The sequence below is a fragment of the Erythrolamprus reginae genome, chromosome 9, assembly GCF_031021105.1.
Source record: "Erythrolamprus reginae isolate rEryReg1 chromosome 9, rEryReg1.hap1, whole genome shotgun sequence".
NCBI lineage: Eukaryota > Metazoa > Chordata > Lepidosauria > Squamata > Dipsadidae > Erythrolamprus > Erythrolamprus reginae.
This window is the reverse complement of record NC_091958.1, coordinates 12,830,164-12,850,206: the sequence shown is the minus strand read 5'-3', so window position 1 is coordinate 12,850,206 and position 20,043 is coordinate 12,830,164. Positions and strand designations below refer to the sequence as shown.

The 20,043-nt window shown below is 40.5% G+C and overlaps 2 protein-coding genes across 2 annotated transcripts in view; both read right to left on the bottom strand.

Moving 5' to 3' along the window:
• WDR88 (WD repeat domain 88) overlaps positions 1 to 11,294 on the bottom strand; it is a 20,745-nt gene extending 9,451 nt beyond the window's left edge. Inside the window, 6 exon segments of the mRNA XM_070761629.1 lie at positions 858 to 1,042; positions 2,460 to 2,589; positions 3,797 to 3,935; positions 6,746 to 6,809; positions 7,513 to 7,668; positions 11,146 to 11,294. Coding sequence (XP_070617730.1) covers positions 858 to 1,042; positions 2,460 to 2,589; positions 3,797 to 3,935; positions 6,746 to 6,809; positions 7,513 to 7,668; positions 11,146 to 11,294 — 823 coding nt within the window.
• A 4,999-nt stretch (positions 11,295 to 16,293) lies between these two features.
• Positions 16,294 to 20,043, bottom strand: part of GPATCH1 (G-patch domain containing 1) — a 31,639-nt gene continuing 27,889 nt past the window's right edge. The window contains exon 20 of the mRNA XM_070760313.1: positions 16,294 to 16,411. Within this exon, the coding sequence (XP_070616414.1) occupies positions 16,381 to 16,411 (31 nt within the window). The 3' untranslated portion in view covers positions 16,294 to 16,380. The remainder of the gene's footprint in view (positions 16,412 to 20,043) is intronic.

Genomic DNA, 20,043 nt, shown 5'->3' with positions numbered 1-20,043 from the left:
ACATCTTGTTGTTGTGGTTAGCTCTGGCCCTGCTCCTGCCCCAAGGACTGTGGATGTGGGGGAGACATCCACATGCTGCAGGCCTGTTTTGCCCCCGGTGGAATCTGATGATGAAGGCTCCTCTGACCAAGAAGACATGAGTGACAAGGAGGAGGAGAGTGTGGCAGACAGCTCAGAAGGAGATCAATTATCTAGCTCCTCCTTGGATTCAGAACAAGAGTCAATGATACAGCCACGCATGAGGAGAGCGATGCATAGGCAACAACAACTAAGAGATTATTATCAAAGAAAACGAGGCCACCTGTGGTTGGGTGGGGCTGTGGTCATTAGTGAGGCTGCTATAAATAGCAGCCTGTGGGTTTGGCCATTGCGGAGGATTATCTGATCTTTGTGTTTCCTGACTGCTTTACTGACTTTGACTTTTTGTGTGCTGATTTTTCCCCGCTTTGAAACTAAACCAGAGCAAAGTGTGTGTCACTTTGTGAAAGAAGAAGGACTGTGAATTGCCTCACAGCTGCAAGATAAGTATCACAGAACTGATAAGGGACTTGTACAAATTACCAGTTTGTTTGGAGACAGTGCTCTTTGCTATACCAAAAGAGGGCTTGGTTTAAGTGAATTTTCATTATAAAGAACATTGTTTTGAATTTTCAAACGTGTGTGTGTCTGAAATTTGTACCTGTGAATTTCTGGGAGGATTCTACCCGAGAGCCCGACAGAACATCTTGTTAACTATGCTTCTTGCATTGATTAGTTTGCCTTAGAGATTGGTTTTGTATTCGAGATTGGTTTTGTATTGGATTGGGGAAGAAAGAGGTGAGCTTTCCTATTCTTGTTTGGTGGTACCCGTTACTCACCGTCTTTGCTAAAATCACAGCAGCCAACGATGCCTATGTGACCTTGATCCAAAGTCATCGGCCCATGAGACCGGAATTCTCCCGTACGGACATCCCATAACTTGATATTTTCATCCCACCCTGCTGTGCACAGATAATGACCATCCAAAGAGAAGCAGCAATCTGCAATGGCGTTGTTGTGTGCCCTGAAAGAAACATTGACATTTCACATTAACAGGCCCGAGATGTGGCTGTCTAAAGGACAAGAGGGCTATTGGCGCGTAATTGGGGAGAAGATTAATGAAGCAATTAATGGTCTTCTGAGTTCTTCTTCTTTTGTATAATAGCCGCATTGGAAATGAAGGAGACAATAGACCGTTCTTACATTATCCAGGGCCAGTTCCGAACTTTATGGAAGCCAGTCAAAAGCCAAGTAGATAATCATTATCAATATATAATAACAATAACAACAACTACTACAACTACAACAATAGCAATAGCAATAACAACAACAATGAGTCTTCGGAAAGGGGCGTCATATAAATCTAATAAATAATAATAAAATAATAATAATAACAACAAAGTTGGAAGGGACCTTGGAGGTCTTCTAGTCCAGCCCCCTGCATAGGCAGAAAACCATACACTGCTTCAGACACATGGTTATCCAACATCTGCTGCATAGCTAGAGGTATAACGAGCAGGAAGAGGGAGATTATGATCCCACTATATAGAGTGCTGGTGAGACCACATTTGGAATACTGTGTTCAGTTCTGGAGACCTCACCTACAAAAAGACATTGACAAAATTGAACGGGTCCAAAGACGGGCTACAAGAATGGTGGAAGGTCTTAAGCATAAAACGTATCAGGAAAGACTTAATGAACTCAATCTGTATAGTCTGGAGGACAGAAGGGAAAGGGGGGACATGATCGAAACATTTAAATATGTCAAAGGGTTAAATAAGGTCCAGGAGGGAAGTGTTTTTAATAGGAAAGTGAACACAAGAACAAGGGGACACAATCTGAAGTTAGTTGGGGGAAAGATCAAAAGCAACATGAGAAAATATTATTTTACTGAAAGAGTAGTAGATCCTTGGAACAAACTTCCAGCAGATGTGGTAGATAAATCCACAGTAACTGAATTTAAACATGCCTGGGATAAACATATATCCATCCTAAGATAAAATACAGAAAATAGTATAAGGGCAGACTAGATGGACCATGAGGTCTTTTTCTGCCGTCAGACTTCTATGTTTCTATGTTTCTAAACCTCCAGTGTTGGAGCATTCCCAACTTCTGGAGGCAAGTTGTTCCACTGATCAACCATTCTGACTGTCAGGAAATTTCTCCCTAGTTCTAAGTTACTTCTCTCCTTGTTTAGTTTCCACCCATTGCTTCTTGTCCTATTTTGAGGTGCTTTGGAGAAGAGGTTGACTCCTTCTTCTTTGGGGCAACCCTTGGGATACTGAAAGACTGCTATCATGTCTCCCCTGGTCCTTCTTTTCATTAAACTAGCCATGCCCAGTTCCTGCAACCATTCTTCATATGTTTTGGCCTCCTATAATAGGCTATATTAGATAAATCCAACAGATTCATAATAAAATCAAATTATCTTGGTTTCTTACTGTTCAATGGTGACGGTGGTAGCCCTTGCGATGATATCCCAGAATTTTATAGACATGTCAGAGGACACCGTAGCTATTCTCTGGTTGACAGGATCAAACCGGCAACTTTGAATTGTGCTTCTATGATAATCTGAAAGAAAGTTTTTTTCAAGTGGTACCTGTTTTGGTCTCCAACCAGTGATGAGCGTCTACGAGTACGGTCAGGTATGCAGAACCAGTAGAAAACTTTTGAATTTCTTTTTTTCCCTTCTGGCCTCGTTGGTATGTTTTTCCCATTGCAGTAAATGAGGTTGAATGTGTATAATTTTAAAAGAGCTAGTATATTTTGGATGTTCAGTAATAGTAAAGGAAATTGTATCTCTTTGAGGCGAGGAGAGGCCAGGCACCCTAACCCAAAACCATGACATGAGCGACGTCAAGTTGGCAACCTTTGAGCCAATCACATGACCTTTAAGCCATCCCCGGTCACATGATCATTAAGCCACTCCCACCTGGTCACATGGCTGGCAACTCACACCCACAAAATAAGGCATGCCCACAGTGTGGTAGTAAAACATTTTAAAATTATTTATTGGTTTGTTTGTTTAGTCAAGTACGTATTGGTGGTATACAAAGTTATAACAATATTTATATATATGATACTAGTAAGAGAGGAACATTAGGACAGGGGACCGAAGGCACGCTGGTGCACTTATTCACACCCCTTACTGACCTCTTAGGAAGCAGGAAAGGTCAACAGTAGATAGTCTAAGGGTAAAGTTTTGGGGGTTAGGTGATGATACTACAAAGTCTGGTATGCATCAACTACTCAGTTACTAAAGTCGTATCTCCTGCAGTTGAGTTTAGAGTCGTTTACTTTATTTGTATCTGTTGTGTGCTCGTGCGTTGTTGTGGTTGAAGCCAAAGTAGTCATTGACAGGAAGGATGTTGTAGCAGATGATTTTATGGGCTATGCTTAGATCGTGTTTAAGGAGACACAATTCTAAGCTTTCTAAGCCTAGGATTGTAAGTCTAGTTGCGTAGGGTATTCTGTTGCGAGTGGAGGAGTGGAGGGCTCTTCTCGTAAAGTATCTCTGGACATTTTCTAGAGTGTTTATGTCCAAAATGCAGTGTGGTTTCCAGACAGATGAGCTGTGTTCAAGGATTGGTCTGGAGATGTCCATGGGATTGAAGGCCAAAACCGTCAAGATGATGGACAGAAGTTGGATGTAAACAAAGCCCTGTCCATTACGTGTCTCCTTGCCAATTTTGACCCCGCTCCACCCCAACGTGGAATGCTACTGACTCCACCTTTTACCAGAAGAAAATGGACATCAACCAAAGTTCAGAGACCCTACCTCGGATGAGCGCCACCTGTTCTCCATCTTCAACCTTGCAGACGAATAATGCATTGTCCAAATCTGAACCAGAAACAGCGAATTTGCCATCGTGAGAAATATGGCATGTAGTTATCAGGCCATCCTGGCTGAGCGACCACTACAGAATGGAGGCAGGAGAGGACAGAAAAGCCACCGAATTTATATATATGAAGGATATTCAAGACTCTTGTTTTAAAATATTGATCCAGTGGCAACTGTTTTCTTTAATTAGTTGAAGATAAGCATTTTCCCAGGAGGGTTTGACTGAAGCTATGAATAGCAAGTCATCTGTGTGGTTAGTTTCAGTGCAATTAACCTCATTAGCTTTAGCAGCCTGAGCCATATGATGTTCAAGAAAGCCAATTACCGTATTTTTCAGACTATAAGACGCACCTCTTTGCCCCTAAAAGAGGCTGCAAATTTGGGTGCGTCTTATACTCCAAATGTAGCTTTTTCGAAGCTTTTTTTCCTCCAGTCCTAACAAGGTGCTAACAATCTTCCCAGATCTTTATTTATTTATTTATTGGATTTGTATGCCGCCCCTCTCCGGAGACACGGGGCGGCTAACAGCGACAATAAAACAGTGTACAATAATAATTTGGTATTAGAAATGATTAAAAGTCCATTAATATAAAAACCAAACATACATACATACATACCATGCATAGAATTGTAAAGGCCTAGGGGGAAAGAGGATCTCAATTCCCCCATGCCTGGCGGCAGAGGTGGGTTTTAAGTTGTTTACGAAAGGCAAGGAGGGTGGGGGCAGTTCTAATCTCTGGGGGGAGTTGGTTCCAGAGGGCCGGGGCCGCCACAGAGAAGGCTCTTCCCCTGGCTCCCGCCAGGCGACATTGCTTAGTTGACGGGACCCGGAGAAGATCCACTCTGTGGGACCTAACTGGTCACTGGGATTCGTGCAGCAGAAGGCGGTCCCTAAGATAATCTAGTCCGATGCCATGAAGGGCTTTATAGGTCATAACCAACACTTTGAATTGTGACCGGAAACTGATCGGCAACCAATGCAGACTGCGGAGTGTTGGTGTAACGTGGGCATACTGTATTTGGGAAAGCCCACAATTGCTCTCGCAGCTGCATTCTGCACGATCTGAAGTTTCCAAACATTGTTCCTGGCTTGCAGGATTTTTTCCATTGCTACTCCAAATAATTTTTTTTCCAGCCCTACGTCCTGCAAAGACTTATTTTCATTGCTACTCCCTCCAAAGAAGGTTTTTTTTATTCAACCCTAACCTGGGGATAAATTAATCTGCTTGAAGCTGACCAGACTAAAGATGCTTCGAAAAATATGGCAATTGTCGTCAGATTATTATTATGAATTATGAATGAAGGGCGGCCTGAAAACGTGCAACAAAAACTATCTTGTAAGAACATCTCTTCAAGGAAAAGTCAGTCCCCCAAAAATGGATGTGGAAACTGTGCTGAGGAGGAAATGTTTCAACCCCAATCCCCCCCCCCATTCTTTTTTCTGCTTGAGATGTGAGCTCAGATTCAATTACGAATCCCAGCGACCGATTCGGTCCCACAGAGTGGGCCTCCTCTGGGTCCCGTCAACTAAACAATGCCGGTTGGCGGGCCCCAGGGGGAGAGCCTTCTCTGTGGTGGCACCGGCCCTCTGGAACCAACTCCCCCCGGAGATCAGAACTGCCCCTACTCTTCCTGCCTTCCGTAAACTCCTCAAAACCCACCTTTGCCGTCAGGCATGGGGAAACTAAACATCTCCCCCTGGGCACGTTGAAGTTATATATGGTATGTCTGTATGTGTGTATGTTAGTACAGGGGATTTTCTTAAACTTATAATATTTTAATTAATTGGATTGTATTGGATTGTTTTTCACTTGTTGTGAGCCGCCCCGAGTCTTCGGAGAGGGGCAGCATACAAATCCAAATAATAAATAAATAATAAATAAATAAATTAGAAGAAAATTAGATATCTAGATCAGTGATTTTCAACCTTTTTTGAGCTGCGGCACATTTTTTACATATACAAAATCATGGGGCACATTGAGCGGGGGGGGAGTGGGGGGCTAAACAAAGTTTGGACAAAAAAAATCTCTCTCTCTCTCTTCCTCCCTTTCGCTCTATTTCTCTCCCTCCTTCTCTCTCTTCCTTCCTCTCTCTCTCCATCCCTCTTTCTTTCTCTCTTCCTTCCTTCCTCTCTTTTTTGCTCTATCTCTCCCTCCTTCCCTGCCTTTCTTTCTCTCTCTCTCTTTCTTTCTCTCTCTCTATTGTTTTCTTTCTCTCTCTCTCTTTCTTTCTCTCTCTCTCTCTTTCTTTCTGAGCTTCGCGGCACACCTGACCATGTCTCGCACTGGTTGAAAAACACTGATCTAGATGATAAAATTAGAGGTCGAGGTTGGGGAGGGTTGGATTGATACCGGAAGTAATTAATTGGAAACCAATAATTTTTTTTGGGGGGGGGCAGGAGAATTGATTATAATTTGACTTACTAACTCAATACTGTTTTTATTGTATTATGAAGTTATTTCAAAATGTATTGAAAAAGTTTGCATGGAGAAATTTTTTTTTTTTAATCCAATATACACTAAAGCAGTTGCAAGTCCCTGACATACGGCCACTAACTACTTCAAATGGTCACTAAATGGACTGTTGTACGTCGAGGACTGCCTGAGTACATGCATCGCCCTTCAGATAAGAAACCACTCACTGCTGATGTAACCACATAGACTGTGTTAAAAGCTAATTTCATTCCATTCAATTTAAGTATGATATTCCAGTTTTACTGTACTTACTGATTGGCCAAAGGCCAAGACAAAAATTCTCATCAATGACTTTCTCCATCTACCAGGAATTCAGATATATGTTGATATGGATAATTTGACTACACAGAAATCTAGTTTTAAGTCCTTAAGATGGCTTTCGAAAACAGCCTGAAATAAAATCAATACATACCAGCATTTTTCCTGTTTCAGCGTCCCACGCCTTTAGGGTTTTATCATACGATGCGGTTATCAACCTAAAAATTTAACAGATCAAACTGAACCTGATCTCTCTTTAGAAGAAATTAAAGAAGGGAGTGAGGGTGGGAAAGAAGAAGGAAGGAAAGAAGGAAGGAAGGAAATGGAGGGAGGGAGGGGAGAAAGAAAGAAATAGAAGATGGGAAGGTGGAGAGAAAGAAAGAAAGAAAGGGGGAGGGAAGAAAGGCAAGGAGGGAGAAAATGAAGGGAGGAAGGTAAGAAAGAAAGTATAGAAGGAGCAGGAGAGAGGGAAGGAGGAAAGAAAGAAAGAGAGATAGAGAGAAATGAAAGAAAGAAAGAAAGAAAGAAAGAAAGAGGAAGGAAGGAAGGAAGGAAGGAAGGAAGGAAGGAAGGAAGGAAGGAAGGAAGGAAGGAATCACTTTGGGGCATTTTATAAAAAAATTACAACACCTCCAATTGTCACTTGGAACATAGCATTGGATCATAATGATCCAGGCAATTCCTTTATTATCTTTTCTGAGCCAGACTGAGAAACTTTAACATCTTGGCACTGTTTCTCCTTGAAGAGAAAGTATAAGCTATGCAAAAACTTTCTAATAAAATTAATATTTTCTGCTTAGAGATTTTCTGGTCTTTTCCAAATTGTCCTAAGCAAGACATTATAACAAGGTTCTGTTCAGGTGAACATCTAATAACAATATACATTTAAACCCCATGCATAAGATAGAATAAAATAATCACCTTCGATTATCAGGAGTCAGGCAACATTCTGAAACTGGCCCAGTATGCTGGTCTTTAAAAGTGTGGATGCAAATAGAAGAGGCAGTATCCTTCAATAGAGACAAGGAGGGAAGTATTTTTAATAGGAAAGTGAACACAAGAACAAGGGGACACAATCTGAGGTTAGTTGGGGGAAAGATCAAAAGCAACGTGAGAAAATATTATTTTACTGAAAGGGTAGTAGATCCTTGGAACAAACTTCCAGCAGACGTGGTTGGTAAATCCACAGTAACTGAATTTAAACATGCCTGGGATAAACATACAGTATATCCATTGTAAGATAAAATACAGGAAATAGTATAAGGGCAGACTAGATGGACCATGTGGTCTTTTTCTGCCGTCAGTCTTCTATGTTTCTAAGATGGGTTATCCAGTTACACACTGAGAGTGAAAAAAGACCATCATTTAATTCCAATTAATAGCACATCCAGTATATCAAAGTGTGGGTTCTTAATATTTCCAGCTAATCCCCAACCCAAAGAATTGGACTAGCCCTCCAGAAGAGGAAAAAGGCAGAAATAAAAGTATAATAATATACTTTTGGGTACTTAATTAAGTTCTTTGATGATATATTCAAATATACACTGCTCAAAAAATAAAGGGAACACTCAAACAACACATCTGAAGGAATGAAATATTCTCATTGAATACTTTGTTCTGTACAAAGTTGAATGTGCACAACAGCATGTGAAACTGATTGTCAATCAGTGTTGCTTCCTAAGTGGACAGTTTGATTTCACAGAAGTTTGATTTACTTGGAGTTATATTGTGTTGTTTAAGTGTTCCCTTTAGTTTTTTGAGCAGTATATATTATGAACTGGGGTGGTATGTAAGTCTAAATGCTATGGCTATTCCCAGTTTTTCTTTATAATTTGGAGATATTATAAAATTCTGACAAGGGCTTTCAGTTATGAAAAATGTAGCCTTTGTTTTCCTATATTAAATTATCGTTTAGACTTGTGAACAGTGAGCTCAAGCAGTTGTCTTCTTATGCCCTTAAAACAAAACTTACCCAAAGTTTCACTGTGGTATCGAAAGAGCCTGAAATAATTTTGGTATCATCGAAACAAAAATGACAGGAGGTCACAGCATTGGTATGGCCTTTTAAAATATTGAAGTGAATCTGTGAATAAACCAAGATAGCTCATTATTAGCTTGTAGGGTAGAGTAAGGCAGGATAGGGTAGGGTAGGGTAGGGTAGGGAAGAGTAGAATAGAGTAGAGTAGAGTAGAACAGAATAAGAGTAGAGTAGAGTAGAACAGAATAGAGTAGAGTAGAACAGAATAGAGTAGACTACAACAGAATAGAGTAGACTAGAACAGGATAAAGTACACTAAAGTAGAATAGAATAGAGTAGAGTAGAGTAGAGTAGAGTAGATTAGAGTAGAGTGGAGTGGAGTGAAAGGGAAGGGGAGGGAGGGGAGGAGAGAGGAGAAGAGAAGAGGAGAGAAAAGAAGAGAAAAGAAGAGATGAGAAGAGAAGAGAAGAGATGAGAAGAGAAGAGATGAGAAGAGAAGAGAAGAGATGAGAAGAGATGAGATGAGAAGAGATGAGAAGAGATGAGAAGAGATGAGAAGAGATGAGAAGAGATGAGAAGAGATGAGAAGAGATGAGAAGAGAAGAGATGAGAAGAGAAGAGAAGAGATGAGAAGAGATGAGATGAGAAGAGATGAGAAGAGAAAAGAAGAGAAGAGATTAGAAGAGAAGAGATGAGATGAGAAGAGATGAGAAGAGATGAGAAGAGATGAGAAGAGAAGAGATGAGAAGAGAAGAGATGAGAAGAGATGAGAAGAGATGAGAAGAGAAGAGATGAGAAGAGAAGAGAAGAGATGAGAAGAGATGAGATGAGAAGAGATGAGAAGAGAAAAGAAGAGAAGAGATGAGAAGAGATGAGAAGAGATGAGAAGAGATGAGAAGAGAAGAGATGAGAAGAGAAGAGAAGAGATGAGAAGAGATGAGATGAGAAGAGATGAGAAGAGAAAAGAAGAGAAGAGATGAGAAGAGATGAGAAGAGATGAGAAGAGATGAGAAGAGATGAGAAGAGAAGAGATGAGAAGAGAAGAGAAGAGATGAGAAGAGAAGAGATGAGAAGAGATGAGAAGAGAAGAGATGAGAAGAGAAGAGATGAGAAGAGAAGAGAAGAGATGAGAAGAGAAGAGATGAGAAGAGAAGAGATGAGAAGAGATGAGAAGAGATGAGAAGAGAAGAGATGAGAAGAGAAGAGAAGAGATGAGAAGAGATGAGATGAGAAGAGATGAGAAGAGAAAAGAAGAGAAGAGATGAGAAGAGATGAGAAGAGATGAGAAGAGATGAGAAGAGATGAGAAGAGATGAGAAGAGAAGAGATGAGAAGAGAAGAGAAGAGATGAGAAGAGATGAGATGAGAAGAGATGAGAAGAGAAGAGATGAGAAGAGAAGAGATGAGATGAGAAGAGATGAGAAGAGATGAGAAGAGAAGAGATGAGAAGAGAAGAGAAGAGATGAGAAGAGATGAGATGAGAAGAGATGAGAAGAGAAGAGAAGAGATGAGAAGAGATGAGATGAGAAGAGATGAGAAGAGAAAAGAAGAGAAGAGATGAGAAGAGATGAGAAGAGATGAGAAGAGATGAGAAGAGAAGAGATGAGAAGAGAAGAGAAGAGATGAGAAGAGATGAGATGAGAAGAGATGAGAAGAGAAAAGAAGAGAAGAGATTAGAAGAGAAGAGATGAGATGAGAAGAGATGAGAAGAGATGAGAAGAGATGAGAAGAGAAAAGAAGAGAAGAGATGAGAAGAGATGAGAAGAGATGAGAAGAGATGAGAAGAGAAGAGATGAGAAGAGAAGAGAAGAGATGAGAAGAGATGAGATGAGAAGAGATGAGAAGAGAAAAGAAGAGAAGAGATGAGAAAAGAAGAGAAGAGATGAGAAGAGATGAGAAGAGATGAGAAGAGATGAGAAGAGAAGAGATGAGAAGAGAAGAGAAGAGATGAGAAGAGATGAGATGAGAAGAGATGAGAAGAGAAAAGAAGAGAAGAGATTAGAAGAGAAGAGATGAGATGAGAAGAGATGAGAAGAGAAGAGTTGGAAGGGACCCTGGAGGTCTTCTAGTCCAACCCTCTGCTTAGGCAGGATACCCTTGTAATTTACTTCTTTTTTGGCTTACTACCACCCAGTCTCTATATTGTCCCACTCTTGTAGCAAAGTCTTGTATCCTTGTAGCAAAGTTGTTGGTTAGAGAAAAGAGCCGTAAACGAGTTGGGTAGTTTTCTATTTTTGTTTGGTGAATAATTTTTGATCTGGCATTGGAACCATTATGCTTTTCCCCCAATATTGATGATTAAAGAAGCATTCCGATGTCGAAAACATCCATTAAGGAGACCTGCTGATGTTATTATTATTATTATTATCCACTTATCAATTTTAAATCAAACTGAAAGTAGCATGCCAGCCATCCTGGGCCAATCCTGGAGCCATGGCCATTCTGTTGGTCTGTGTCCCACCCTTTTGGATTTGGCTGTCTCTGCAGGGTTGTTGTTGGAGAAAGGAAAAGGTTAGGTCAGGAGGACCCTAGTTCATAAGAGTTTCTTCTCCAGGAGGGTCCACTCCAAGGACAGACCTTATTATGAAGAGTAAGACCAAACCTCCCCTCTCCTGCTCCACGGTGTTTCTCCCCACCTTGGCCAATTTCTCTTGGTCCCCTTTCCAGTCCTTCTCCTTTGGGCCACTGATGGCCAGGGGGTCGTAGCTGGGGGACTCCAGAGACATCTCTGAGCAAGAGGAGAGACCCCTCTCCCGGTTTTGTTTTCCTTCTTTCCTTTCCTTTCTCCTTTTCCTTTTCTTCTTCCCTTCCCCCTTCCCTTCCCTTCTTCCTTTCCCTTATGTTTCTTTCCTTCCTTTCCTTCTTCCTTCCCTTCTTCCCTTCTCTTTCTTTCCTTTCTTTTCCTTCTTTCCTTCCTTTCTTCCTTCCCTTCTTCCTTTCCCTTACCTTTCTTTCATTTCCCTTCTTTTCTTTCCTTTCCTTTCCTTCTCCCTTCCCTTCTTTCTTTCCTTTTCCCCCTTCTTTCCTTCCTTTCTTCCTTCCCTTCTTCCTTCCCTTTCTTTCTTTTCCCTTCTTTCCTTTCCTTTCCTTCTTCCTTCCCTTTCTTCTTCCCTTCCCTTCCTTTCTTCCCTTCCCTTTTCCCCTCCCTTCTTCCCTTCCCTTTCTTTCCTTCCTTCCTTTCCCTTAAATTCCCTTCCTTTCCTTTTCTTCTTCCCTTCCCTTTCTTCCCTTCCTTTCCCTCCCTCCCTTCCTTTCTCTTCTTTCCTTCCCTTCTTCCTTCCCTTCTTCCCTTCCTTTCCCTCCTTTCCTTCCTTCTCCTTCTCTTCCCTTCCTGCTTCCTTTCTCCAAAGCCGCCGCTTGCTCCCTCGCTCGCTCGTCCGGCGGCTCTTAGCAACCGACCAAGCTCCGCGGAGGGGCGCGCGGCGGCGGTGATTTCGGGGTTTCCAGTAAATTGAAGCGAAGTTGGGGCGGGGGGCGAGGTGAGTGGGAGTCGGCTGCAGCTGGCAACGGAAGACCTCCGCCCGGGGGGATTCCTTTGATATGCCGCGGACCTTCCGAGGAACGGGACCAAAGCCAAGTCCAAGCGGACCCTTGAGGGGCTGGCGGAGGGAAGACCCTCCCTTTCTTGAGGTCTCCTTTTAACCAGCCAGATTTCGGCTTCCAGCGAAAGATCCCTCTAGGGGGGATCTTCTCCAGCCAGCAAAGGAGGGCGGGGGGGCTATTAGAAAGAGCGACCCTCTTGGGACAGGCCGGGGGGGAGGCCTAAGTGGAGGATGGGGAGGCTTTGATTAATATGTGCCATCAATACATCGGGCCACGTATGGGTGAAAATTTTATGATTGGATAGAAAATGAATCTACACTGCTCAAAAAAATGAAGGGAACACTTAAACAACACAATATAACTCCAAGTAAATCAAACTTCTGCGAAATCAAACTGTCCACTTAGGAAGCAACACTGATTATTGTTGTTGTTGTTGTTGTTATTGTTGTTCTTATTATATTATTATTATTGTTATTATTATTGTTATTATTATTATTTGTTCCGCCATAATAGTCTTTATTATTGTTGTGAGCCGCCCCGAGTCTCCGGAGAGGGGCGGCATACAAATCTAAATAATAATAATAATAATAATAATAATAATAATAATAATAATAATAGTAATATTTGTATGCCTCCATTCTCTGAAAACTCGGCGTGGTTCACAGAGTAAATATAAAAACAGTGTACAGTACAAATGTAACACATTAAAAAAACTATAGCTAAAAACCCTGTGTATTACTCAATCATACGATACAATCACATCATCTATCAGAATTATTAGTCGGGGGGGCAGATTTAATTGCCCCAGACCTGGCGACATAGATGAGTCTTAACACTCATCTAACCACTCTTGCAGAAGGTAAGGAGGGTGTGGGCAGTACGAATCTCCAGAGGGTCGGGGCCCCCATGGAGAAGGCCCCACCAAACGTCATTGTCTGGTTGACGGAACCTGGAGAAGGCCAACTCTGTGGGACCTAAATGGCCGCTGGGATTTGTGCACACTCAACTTTGTACAGAACGAAGTATTCAATGAGAACATTTCATTCATTCTGATCTAGGATATGATATTTGAGTGTTCCCTTTACTTTTTTTTTGAGCAGTGTACATTGTGCCAGCCACGTTGCCAATTCTTAAGGAGACCAAACACAGGAAAGTCCTTGATTGATGATGGAAATTGGGTTCCGTGTTTCTGTTGCTAAGTTAGGCGCTGGTCAAGTGTGCCATCCCATTTTACAACCTTTTTCGCTTGTTAAATGAAGGGCGAAACCCTTTTTCATTCATTAAATGAATCACTATTAGATGAATCATACACAGTCCTCAGCTTACAACCATTCATTTAGCCATCTCTTTACAACGGCAGTGGAACAAAAAATGACTTACGACTGTTTTTTACACTTAATGACCGTTGTGGCCAAATTCAGGTCCTTGGCCATTGACTAGTAGTTATAACGGTTGCGATGTCCCAGTGTCACGTGGTCTTTTGCGACCTTCTGAGAAGCGATGTCGATATCAGTGTGAGTAACCTAACAACTGCAGAGGTATACTTAACCACTGTGGCCAAGAAACTCTTTTAACAGACGTCTTGCTTAGTGACAGAAATTTTGGGCTCAATCGTGGCTGTAACTTAGAAACATAGAAGATTGATGGCAGAAAAAGACCTCATGGTCCATCTAGTCTGCCCTAATGCTATTTCCTGTATTTTATCTTAGGATGGATATGTGTTTATCCCAGGCATGTTTAAATTCAGTTACTGAGGATTTAACAACCACATCTGATGGAAGCTTGTTCCAAGCATCTACTATTTTCAGTAAAATAATATTTTCTCACGTTGCTTCTGATCTTTCCAACTAACCTCAGACTGTGCCCCCTTGTTCTTGGGTTCACTTCCCTATTAAAAACACTTCCCTCCTGAACCTTATTTTAATCCTTTAACACATTTAAATGTTTCGATCATGTCCTCTTTTCCTTCTGTCCTCCAGACTATACAGATTGAATTAATGAAGTCTTTCCTGATAAGTTTTATGCTTCAGACCTTCCACCATTTTTGTAGCCCGTCTTTGGACACGTTCAATTTTATCAATATCTTTTTGTAGGTGAGTTCTCCAGAACTGAACACAGTACAGTATTCCAAATGTGGTCTCACCAGTGCTCTATACAGCGGGATCCCATTCCTGCTTGTTATACCTCTAGCTATGCAGCCAAGCATTCTACTTGCTTTCCCTACCGTCCGACCACACTGTTCGCCCATTTTGAGACTGTCAGAAATCACTACCCCTAAATCCTTCCCTTCTGAAGTTTTTGCTTACACAGAACTGCCAATACAATACTCAGATTGAGGATTCCTTTTCCCCAAGTGCATTATTTTACATATGGAAACATTAAACTGCATTAAACATTAACTTGAAGACCACCTATATAAAGAGTCTCTGGGGTTGTGAAAAAAAGGATCAAGGGATAAATTTGAGGGTGAAGCTTTGGGGGGAAAGGGAAAAAAATGAATTGAAGGAACCCTGCTCCGGACATATGTATAATTGTGATGGAATGAATGATGGATGATTGTTTTTTTAAAAACTGTGGTTTTTAGATTAGATTAGAGGAGTTTTAACATTTGGATTTCTTACATGTTCTACTTTGTATTTATTCTTGCTTTGTAAGCTGCCCCGAGGCCATGGAGAAGGGTGGCCTAGATATCCAAATAATAAATAAATCCAAATAATAAATAAATAAATCCAAATAATAAATACGTAAATCCAAATATTAAACAAATCCAAATAATAAATAAATAAATCCAAATAATAAATAAATCTAAATAATAAACAAATCCAAATAATAAATAAATCTAAATAATAAACAAATCCAAAGTAATAAATAAATCCAAATATTAAACAAATCCAAACAATAAATAAAACCAAATAATAAATAAATCCAAATAATAAATAAGTCCAAATAATAAATAAATCCAAATATTAAACAAATCCAAACAATAAATAAAACCAAATAATAAATAAATCCAAATAATAAATAAGTCCAAATAATAAATAAATCCAAATAATAAATAAATCCAAATAATAAATAAATCTAAATAATAAACAAATCCAAATAATAAATAAATCCAAATATTAAACAAATGCAAACAATAAATAAAACCAAATAATAAATAAATCCAAATAATAAATAAGTCCAAATAATAAATAAATCCAAATCTTAAACAAATCCAAATAATAAATAAGTCCAAATAATAAATCCTTGGCTATCCCAAAAGTGGGTCAGTGAACACATATTGCAGATGGTATTTCAAAGGGCCCCAAACACTGGCTCTTCGCCCAGCCCTTTGGCAAGGATGATTAATGCCCTCTTTTCTTCTTGGTTCCCAACAGTTTGTTTTCTCTGACATCTTTCTTTTGTGTTGTTTTTTTTTCCTGTTCCCATCCTGCCAGGATCATATCTAGGAATCACGTGGGCGGCTTTAGGATAGGGGTCTCCAACCTTGGCAACTTTAAAGCCTGGAGGACTTCAACTCCCAGAATTCCTGCTGTCTTCGCCCAAAACGCAGAACACCGTTCAGTTGTTTTAGGGAGGCCATGTTTTTCCTCCCTTTATTTGGTACTTCTAATCTTCTTAGGGCATTTCAATGGATGAATATTTCTGGCTCAGCAGGTGTACACCCCAACCAACAGCTGCTCACATCTGCCAAGCCCTGAATGGGACAACTCACTGTGGCCAACTAGCCAGTCAAACTTACCGTGGCCAAATTGTTATGGGAAAACTTGCTGCGGGACAATTCACTGCAGCCAAGAAGGGTTCGCACACTCCAACATATTCCATAAAGCAGTGTTTCCCAACCTTGGCCATTTGAAGATATCTGGACTTCAATTCCCAGAATTCCCCAGCCACCATTTGCTGGCTGGGGAATTCTGGGAGTTGAAGTCCAAATATCTTCAAGTGGCCAAGGTTGGAAAACGCTGCCATAAAGGATCCTTCCCACCTATTTTGTTAAGAATGCTCAACAAAATATTTGACAATGGAAGATCAGTCAACTTAATTTTTCGCATGCTTTTATCATTAAAATGCAGCATTTTCATTGTCCCTCGCAGAATAGGATCTTTTGCACTGTGCAAAAAGTTTGAATTTATTTTTTTAAAACTTTGAAATAAAAAGAAATAAACAAGCCAAGGCAAATACTGTATTTAAAGGACACGGGCAATGCTTTATATGGATGATCTGCCATCATAGAGGAGATCTGTTTTGGGTCCAGAAATTCAATCCAAGCTACCGCTTTACAAGTGGGAGGTTTTTCAGCCTAAAATAAACAGAGGAATAAAGAGAAGAAATATATTGTGATAAATAAAATCATTTCAAGCCAAACTACAACCTTTCTATCAATTCTTAAAAGGCTTTTAAATTCTAAAAAATAAACAATAAACCTTAAGACATTGATTTTTAAATGAGCAATTTAAAAATGTTATCCATAATTAAATATTGACAGTTTGTTCATCTATTTATTAGATTAATTTGCTTTTCTAATTAATGAGAATGCCTTTGGCACTCTCCCTTCAAATGATTATCTTTCCAAATTTGCTGGGGAGTTTAGATACCATCAACTGATTTGATTATTATTTGAAGAATGAAAAAAAATTATCTCATTAGTAAAGCCAAACGACCAATACATAAAGAAGAAATCATATAATTCACCCGAGAGAACCAAAGTTTTATAAAAATCATCTAAGAATAATGTTAAAAACATTTCACTCCCTTTAAAAAATTGCTTTAGGCTGCTGCTTTTTATGCAATTAATTCCGAATCAATCCCACCAAGGAAATGAAACAATCAAATCCAGAAGATCTGACACTATTAGGATGATCATTAAAAACATAATATTATATATAGGAATTCCACCTCGCTGCTCTGATCAATTTCAAGCAAGTTTCAAGGATCTGTAGCTTGTCTTCAGACTGCAAACTAGATTGGCATCTTCTTGCTAACTCCATTGTGTTCCCCAGAGCTTTAAATTGCCTTCCTACATTAATAATAGTTGAATCAGCAGTGTACTGACCACAATGTTCTACCTGGGGGACAGTATGACCTCCAGCAGAGAATAGAAAAATATTAAGATGGCAATCATGGCAGCACTATTTAATTTTTACATCGTGCACTGGACACCAGGATGACTGAAGCCCTGACACTTTAAAAATCCTTCATCTGCGCTACTGTGAATTGCACTTCTTAAAATCACTCCAGGAGATGCTACTGAGTTTTAATGAATGGTGCAGTGGCCTAAAGGTGAAACTCTCGCCTCACAATCAGGAGGCTGTGAGTTCTATCCTAGGTAGAGGCAGATATTTCTCTCTCTCTGGGCACACTGAGAATATATCTGCTGTGAACAAGACTCGGCATTGGTGACAGGAAGGGCATCCAGTAAACCAGGGTACCTCCGGAACCGCCTGCTACCGCACGAATCCCAGCGACCGATAAGGTCCCACAGATTTGGCCTTCTCCGGGTCCCGTCGACTAAACAATGTCGTTTGGCGGGCCCCAGGGGAAGAACCTTCTCTGTGGTGGCCCCGGCCCTCTGGAACCAACTCCCCCCGGAGATTAGAACTGCCTCCACCCTCCCTGTCTTTCGTAAACTACTCAAGACTCATTTATACCGCCAGGCATGGGGGAGTTGAGACACCTTTCCCCCAGGCTTTTTTTAATACTTTGTTTTATGTTTGATATGAATGTGCTGTTTGGTTTTTTAAAATAATGATAGGGTTTTATATGTTTTGTAATATTAGATTTGTTCCACTGCTATATTGTTTTTATTAGTGTTGTGAGCCGCCCCGAGTCTTCGGAGAGGGGTGGCAAACAAACAAACAAACAAACAAACACTCAGCTCCATTCAGTTGCCCAAGACTCCACCCCACAAGGGATGATAATGATACTGACTTTTAACATTTAAAAAGTTGCTTATTGATTACGCTGGTCAACACAAAAAAATCATCAGCAAAAGTAATGTCTGTTTTATGCAGTTTGATGTGCTGATTCGAAAAATATGCTTCGTTTTGCTGTATCACATAAAGTTTCTGATATAGAAGCATCTTTGTTATTACGTTATTTCTACATTTTCAATGTATGTGGAATATTTTCTTAATATCGCCAGTATATTTCCTAAACCTTATAGAGCTGGGAGGGGAGAGATATTTTTGTTCTACTTACAAGCCCAAATTCGAGATACAAGCGCCAAGGAGCTGTCTCCTGAAGCCAAACGCTAACTTCCACGTTCGGCTTCAGGAGACAGCTGCGAAGCGGCGCACGTGTTTTAAAAGGTTGCAGCCGGCCTGGGGGGCTCGGGGGGGGGCTTGCAGCTTTCTTTCTTGCTCTTTTTCTTTCTCTCTTTTACCTTCCCTTCCTCTATTTCTTCTTTTCTTTCTCCTTCCCACCTTCTTCCCTCCCTCCCTCCTTTCACTCATTCCTCTCTTACTCTCCCCTTTCATAAGTTTCCTTGCTTCCTTCCTCTGTTCCTGTCCCTTCCCCCTTTCTTTCTTTCTTGCTTGCTTTCTTTCTTGCTCTTTTTCTTTCTCTCTTTTACCTTCCCTTCCTCTATTTCTTCTTTTCTTTCTCCTTCCCACCTTCTTCCCTCCCTCCCTCCCTTCACTCATTCCTCTCTTACTCTCCCCTTTCATAAGTTTCCTTGCTTCCTTCCTCTGTTCCTGTCCCTTCCCTCTTTCCTTCCTTCCTTCCCACCCTCCGTCCATTCATTCACCCATTCCTCTCTTGATCGCTTAAAGCCGGTCCCTGGTGCAAAAAGGGTTGGGGACCTCTGTCCTACAGGATTGGGTGGCAGAGAAGTTGAACATATGTAAATTTAAAAGTTTAAGAAAGTTTACAAGTTAAGTGAAAGAAACTTCATTATTCATTTTTATGTACATGTACATTTCTTCATTAAAAACATGTCTTTCTGCATAATTTAGACTAACTTTGTGAGTTTTTTGAGGGCTGGAACCAATTAAAATTATTTACATTAATTCCTATGGGGAAAAGTCGTTCGAGATAAGAGCTGCTCGACTTAAGAGCCCAGGTCCGGAACGAATTAAACTCGTATCTCGAGGTACCACTGTGTGTGTGTGTGTGTGTGTGTGTGTGTGTGTGTGTGTGTGTGTATATATATATATATATATATATATATATATATATATATATATATACATACATACATATACACACACACACACACACACACACAGTGGTACCTCGAGATACGATATTTGAAATCAGAACAAAAAATGATTCAGAAAAGTACAAGGTCAACTGCGATGATTACAAAAAATGTTTTTTTGTAGACCTGTGTTATGGATCAGGTTTTCTGGAGACCTTGACCACTATGGCTCTATCTTAAATAAGCGTTTGGTCGTCACGATGTAGAAAGAAAGACTCTTAAAAAGAGTGCAGAGAAGAGCAACAAAAAATGATTAGGGGACTGGAGGCTAAAACATATGGTCACAGGAACAGGATATGTCTAGTTTAATGAAAAGAAGACCAGGAGAGACATGATAGCAGCCTTCCAATATCTCATGGGTTGCCACAAAAAAGGAGTCAAGCTCTTCTCCAAAGCACCTGAAGGTAGGACAAGAAGCAATGGGTGGAAACTAAACAAGGAGAGAAGTAACTTAGGACAAAGGAGAAATTTCCTGACAGTTAGAAAAATTTGATCAGTGGTTGCTCCAACACTGGAGATTTTTAAGAAGATGTTGGATAACCAATTGTGTGAAGTGGTGTAGGGTTTCCTGCCTAATTAGGGGGTTAGACTAGAAGACCTCCTAGGTCCCTTCCAACTGACTTGTGTTCTATCCATGCGGCAAGACACAGGAGTGCCATCTTGCAGTAAACCATACAAGTGATGACTGGACTGAGTTTCAGTCTGATGTGTAAACCCAGATGCACCCTACTTTG